This window comes from Lathyrus oleraceus, chromosome 2, assembly GCF_024323335.1.
Source record: "Lathyrus oleraceus cultivar Zhongwan6 chromosome 2, CAAS_Psat_ZW6_1.0, whole genome shotgun sequence".
Classification (NCBI taxonomy): domain Eukaryota; kingdom Viridiplantae; phylum Streptophyta; class Magnoliopsida; order Fabales; family Fabaceae; genus Lathyrus; species Lathyrus oleraceus.
Window position 1 is genome coordinate 492372640 of NC_066580.1, and position 6668 is coordinate 492379307.

The window sequence follows — 6668 nt, forward strand, 5'->3', positions numbered from 1 at the left end:
ATTCTTATTGATTTATTACAAATCATGCATAACATTAATTATCTTACGGCTGAATTATTTTAATACTCCACTGACCTAGCCAGTAGAAAGGAGGCCGTGGACATAATTATTCATTTCAACCCCAACTATATTTTGGCAAATAAATAATTTAAATATGATGAGTTATAATACTATATATGATGACGTGAGATTGGTAAAAAGTATAGTTGCATGCTTAACTTAATCATTTCAAACAAACAATGTAGATTTTCCATTACCAATCAAAAGACAATTCACTGTATATGATAATTATACCTTGTTTTTTTTATAAATCCTTAATTCAGTTGAATGCAAGATTCAAACATTGCTCCAACATTTCTGAACTACCTGGAATTTTAACATATGTATTAGACTTTGAAAAAAATTGTAAAAAAATGTGTTTCTATGTGTTTTCTATAATTAGTTTTGAAGGATTTCGTAATAAATTTTTATGTAATTGTTTTTTTAATTTCTAACACCATTAGGCATGCTGAAACCAAACATGACATGCAATAATCTATTTATAATTTAGTTGTATACACATATTTCATAAGATGACAATGTATTTTGTTATCAATCTAAAATACTTATTAACATTTGAATATATGATACTCATATAAATTTTGTAGTTGAAAGAACACACAAGACACAATGTTCAACATAACAACATAGGATTTTGAATAATTTCACACACATGAATTAAATACTCATTATCATCCTTTAAACCATACATGAAATATAAATGTCAATTATAATCCCACAAAATAAACACTTCAAAAAAGTAAGAACACATCCTACAACCAAAACATATCATGTTCTTAACAACTTCATACTTAAACTCATTCTGGTGCTAAAAAGTTCATAAAATATATTTCAATATCAAATTTCCGAAAATTCTAATTAAGAAGATGGTTCTATCTTTAATTTCTTGGATGGTTTGGTGCCTGATAATTGCGTAGCGCCAGACACTTCAAAATCAACTTTTTCACCCTTGTCAGCAATTACAACATCCATAGTCGGAGTCATTAGAATGATTGATTCTGGATCATTTTCATCAGATGCAGATAATGGTTGCTTGCAATATAAAAAATTAATTGTCAGATATAAATTGAATTATAATAATACAATATTTATCATAGAAAATTATTATTAATTGTTTTTCAAAGCATTTTACATTAAGGGTAATCTTACTCAATTTTTTGAGGTAGGTAAATAAAAATTTATAGTAATTTTAATCTTATATTAATATTGCTCTATGATTGGTAAAACATCTATGTTTTTTTTAAAATGAAAAATACATATTAAAAATAATTAATAGTTGATATTTCCCATAAAACTTTATAGACTAATTAATAGTTAATATTTCATAGAAAATGAGAACTCCATCTTTGGAGAGACTTAAAACCTTTTTCTTTTTCTTTATGATTAATTAAATTTAATGCGATTAATATAATATTTCTTTGTTGTTTACTTTCTCCTTCTTGTCATTTAAAGAAAATCAAGTAACGATAATATTTGGCAAAAAAACTACAATAATAATTAATTTGATTTCAGAATATTGATTTCATTTTGGAATGATAAGATTGCAACAACAATAAAATAACGGTAATATTTTTTAGTAGTATAAATAGAGTTTAGTACGAAATTACTTATAGGAACATGAAAGTAGCTGTATTAAGGATTGTAATTAGGGTAATTAAGTAATTATGGTGGTAATTAACTTTTATATATTAAAAGTAGAAAAGTAGATATATCAATAAATTGTAAAAATATTTTTGTATTATATTTTTTGATTATTTCCTTAATATAGTATACAAAAAAATTAAGCAAATTATATTATTATAAATTAATAATGTTTTACTTTATTATGTCCCAAACTGGAAAAAGTTATTTGTGGAAATTTTTTGAACCTATTTATTGATCATTTAACATCCATTACATTAAAAAAAACTCTTATGCAATAAATTTGTGTACGTTGATCAAAAAAAATATTCGAGACAAAATCTAAACAAATTATTTTATATTAACTATTAATTAAAAATATATTATATTTTAATTTTTTTAAAATAAATTATTGCACTTGCGCGACCCGTGCGAACGCACGGGTCCTTTACTAGTTTATATTACAAATAATAAAAATAAAAAATCTCAAAAAATTTCATGCATAGATTTTAAATATTTTAAATTATAAATACAAATCAAAATATCGAAACATTTATCACATATTTAATATTCGAGGAAAATTCTAACTCGATCCCAAATCCAATTAAAACAGATTTTTCCCATCAAATTCTAGACAAAATCGAATGAGTATCAATAAATTGATTATTTTGTCATGCCTACTCATAGTAACATTATCACTAAATCATTGACTATTCTCATTGCGATCTCAACTTGAAACTTTGCAATTTATTCGCAGGAGGACAACAAGTAATTGACCTTTTTATTTATAATGGACGTGCATGACTTATCTCTTTAAGTTTTATACTTAACCCCAATGATAAACCTACTAATTTTACTAATATATTCTCTTGTTTAAAATTTTACTAGCATATTTCCCTTCTTATGTCATTTAGAAAGCCTTCAATGGAAATGTGACCCTTCCATTCCCAACCATTTAAAGTGGCTTTGATAGGGTAAGAAAGAGAAATTTATATTTCCACAATTAATGATTTTCACTTCCTATATGGCACAATGAGTCCAATTTCGTTAATGTCTCTCTTTATTTGTTTGCTTAGGCTTAATAGTGAGGATGTATTAATCTGCCTACCCCCATCAACAACATTAGATTCATAATAATTGTTAAAACTTTTCACAGGCAAAATTTCAGGTTTATGAGGAAAAACATATTATCTTTCTTCTCTTTTGATTGTGTGCTTATGTCTTTTGTATCGACATAAACCTTGTAAAATGGTGACTCAGTTGCTTATATTTATCATAACATATGCATCCATGTGAACTAATTGAGAGCCAAAAATATGGTTAAATATTGAATGCTTCTTTTAACTTTCGGTAAATGTCATTTTATTCACTACCTTGCAGTTGATTAAATAAAAATTGAGGGTAAATATATGATAAAATTAAGTGTTTTTATTCGGTTAAGGGTAAAAAATAAGTGTTAATTGTAGAATTACTTAGGGGTACTTGTTGTCTTATGGGAGTACCGAATAGAAATATCTAAACCCAAATACTTTCTAATGAAGAGGCCCATCATCATTCATAAACTTTTTTGACAAAAAAAACAACTGAGAGTGTGGTCTCTTCCAATTTGCCCTGAAAACAAGTTGGAGCCGCTGAAACACTCTACTGCCCGGAAGTCGTTGCCGGAGTTGATCGTCAACCGCCACTAAAACTTCGTCCAGGTTAGATTATCTTCTCGGCGCCACGATTGTTGGATTGGGCTCTGAATTGATAACATTATTATTAGATGAAACTATAAATCTAGTTAGGTTAGGTTTTTTGTTACTTTAATTTATGATTTTCACTTTATTAGGTTTTTAATAATCAAATCATGAATTTTGAGTTTGTTGATATGTTCACTGCTAAAACTTGGCTCAAATGGTGATTTTGATTTAAATTCTCAGAGGAAAAGTATATTGTAGCTGTTCACGACAGAAATGAGATTCGCAGGAGCTCTCAGGAACATTTTACGGCCTCTCTCACTCTCCTCCTCAACGCCTCTGACTTCACAAATCTCCACCACACTCCCATCTTACAGCAAACCACCCCAATTCCTTCTACCCTTTTTGAATCACTTTCACACCTTGACTGACACTCGGTTTCCCAAGAGACGACCTTCCGATAAGCCTCGTCGAAAGCGGGCTAGCTTGAGACCCTCTGGTGCGTCTGTTGTCTTTTTTAACTTTTAATGCTCTTATTTTTTAGAATTTTGTCTCACACTATTTAGTTTCTGATGTTGCTCAGGGCCTTATGCTTGGGTTGAGCACACAACTGGTGAAACCATACTTCCCAATAAGCCTAATGAAGGGAGTGTCAAGAGGAGGAATGAGAAGAAACGCATGAGGCAGCGCCGTGCCTTTATACTCGTAAGCTCTCCCTTTACCTGTTATTACATACCCAATGAATCTTGGACTGTTTTTGAATACCGACTGTCTTTTCTGTTGGTGGTTAAACAAAATAAGAAATTTGACAGGAGAGGAGATTGCCTTCTACTTGTTGATTGCATGAGAAATGCATGATAGTTTCAAAATGAATAGTAACTCTGACCTAATTACATCTTATGTTCCGAGTGTTATCTTGTTTTTTTTTGTTCAACAAGACCCTTTGATTCGCTAAAGTGTTACATGTTTGAGTCCTAATGAATATAAGAAAATATGATTCAACTTAGAACTTTATTAATATTCTCCACTAGGAAACATGAGTTTGGAACAAAGGTGTTATCTGGACTAGTTTTTTAGTTAGCAGTGAGAGTTCTTGTGTAGTATAATTATCTTCCACTTGTTTAGCATTTTCACTTTTCTTTGTAGATTAATAATAATATTTTAAACATAAGCTATTCTGGCTATCTACATGCTCTTTCATGACAGGAATTATGCCTCGTGTTTGCTTTACTGTTATTGGCACTAAACTTGTAGCAAAACTAAAAGCAAATCGTTATGAACAATAGATAAGGACTACACTAGTCCATATACTGGCATGAAACCTGCAAGTAATATGGATTACATAGTAGTCAATAATAAATTATTATGATGGGAAGCATCCTTACAGGACTTTTGCTTGTTTTCATGGCCAATGCAGACAGTCCAAGCTTTAAATGCAACTCTCTTAGTGTGTGAGGGAATTGACCTAAACATATGTTTAAGGTACCATATCAGTATGTAGTCATGGCATCTTGTTGCAAATAGTTGACTTTCATGTGTCAATTATATCGCAAGATGGTTTATTTCGTACAACATCACAGTTTGCTAAAGCTAAATGGAATTGGTTATGACCATTCATCTGTCAGCTGCTGTTTGTTATTTTAGCTATGTGTTAGGGAGACTGGAGTAAAGTTCTTTTACAACCTAACCAAATACATACTATTTTTATTTTTATAACAAAAAAATTCTGTGGTATTAGTCCAAAAATCCCGTATAGAAGAATTTGAACTTCGGTTTATATCTGCCAAGAGGCCTTCTGATAAAAATAATAATGATAATGGTCTCTCACCTAATATTTTTATGTTCTTTGCAAAATCTTTTATATGTAGGAGGAAAAGAAAAAAAGGAAAGCTCAGATGCAAGAGGCTCAGCGGAGGAAAAACATTAAGAAGGTAGAGCGTAAAATGGCTGCTGTTGAAAGGGAAAGAGAGTGGGCGGTAAGATTGGTCGAATTGAAGCGCCTTGAGGAGGAAAAGAAAAAGTCTATGGCTTAAATTTGTTTAGGACCTCGTCTGCAATCAGTAATACTGGTCAAGTTTTTGGGCCTCTTAATAATTTGAACCCACTACAGTACTATATCCTCAATTTATTTATGTTGTCTAATGATTGAGTGACTGCTTATTTTAAGCAATTCTTTATCGACACTAGGAAGTGTGAACCTCCTCGCTTTTTTTGGTTCCTCATTACTCTGCACGTGTGTGGTGTTAAGACTGTCGGTAGTAACATCACATGTGGGTTTAGATCTTTCCATATGCACGGTGAGCTTGTATCTTCCCTCTACATGTCCCATATAAAATTTAAATTTTCAAACTCAGTATTGGTTTCATGTCATGTTACTGTTGTGTAATATAAGGTTTTGAAGTGATCTTGTGGGTCTAAATTTATAATAAGTTGTGGGGAAGAAAGATGTAAAATTGGAGGAGAGGGAGAATGTGAAAATGGTTTAAGGAGCCTATATAGAGGGATGTTGTCATCTGGGTGAAAGGGTTGGTGGAGGAACATGGGTTAAGATAAAGTTATAAATGCCGAGTGAGTCTAAAGAAGGGGTACAATTTGGGTATGGTAGATCCAGTTAAGAAATTGCACTTAGTAATGGAGTAAATTGACATTTTAGCCATGAAATGTAAAGGTTTTGTCAATTTTGTTTCTCAAATTTGTGAAGCAACCATTTAGTCCCTTAAAATGAAAAATGTCAATAACTATATTGTTTTTTCCAAAATTTGCACCACAATTGTAAAAGTTTCATGATTCTTTTGATGTCGCTTAATTAAGTTAAAATTTATGTTTTTTTTATTAGTTTTGAATTATGTTTATCAATGTTTTAAAATCTGGACCGATCAACCCAATAGATAGCCGATAGGTCATCTTGATATAAAATATTGATTGATGCTTATAAATTTAAAAAGTAAAAAAAGTAATTGTATGATATAATACTACCATAAATTAATAACTAATATAGAATATAATAAATAAATATTATGTTCTATATACATAATTAAAAATTAAAAATAGAGTAGAAAATAAAAACTTCTAATAAAAAAAGTTAATAGAAAATGTGTCTCTTGATCACATAGATCCATAACTTTCAACTAAACTCATCGACAAACGAAACAAAATACTTAAAGTATGCAGGATGATCTCATTGGCATAGTTGAAACGAAAGACTTTCTGGATTTCTTTCTGACTAGACAACCTTCAGAGAGTTTGTCGAGCATATCCAGGATTGGTATACCAATTACCATATCTTGAGTAATCAGTTGATTGAGTGAT

At 30.3% G+C, this 6668-nt stretch overlaps 1 protein-coding gene across 2 annotated transcripts; it reads left to right on the forward strand.

Moving 5' to 3' along the window:
- Positions 1–3212: 3212 nt before the first annotated feature.
- On the forward strand, positions 3213–5712 carry LOC127120957 (vicilin-like seed storage protein At2g18540). Of its 2 annotated transcripts, XM_051051583.1 has the most exons (5): positions 3213–3380; positions 3603–3858; positions 3943–4064; positions 4777–4841; positions 5228–5326. In XM_051051583.1, exons 2-5 carry the CDS (start codon positions 3636–3638, stop codon positions 5292–5294), a joined length of 477 nt encoding a protein of 158 aa, XP_050907540.1. In that variant the 5' UTR covers positions 3213–3380; positions 3603–3635; the 3' UTR covers positions 5295–5326. The 2 variants fall into 2 exon arrangements, with proteins under 2 accessions (XP_050907540.1, XP_050907539.1); XM_051051582.1 differs by lacking the exon at positions 4777–4841 and having other exon boundaries at positions 5228–5712.
- The last annotated feature ends 956 nt before the right edge of the window (positions 5713–6668 follow it).

Excerpts from the sequence above, each read along its gene's own strand:
- LOC127120957 (XM_051051582.1), top strand. The coding sequence starts at position 3,636 with ATGAGATTCGCAGGAGCTCTCAGGAACATTTTACGGCCTCTCTCACTC. Across the intron at positions 3,859-3,942 it reads GGCTAGCTTGAGACCCTCTG|GGCCTTATGCTTGGGTTGAG; the intron begins GTGCGTCTGTTG and ends GATGTTGCTCAG. Across the intron at positions 4,065-5,227 it reads AGCGCCGTGCCTTTATACTC|GAGGAAAAGAAAAAAAGGAA; the intron begins GTAAGCTCTCCC and ends TTTTATATGTAG.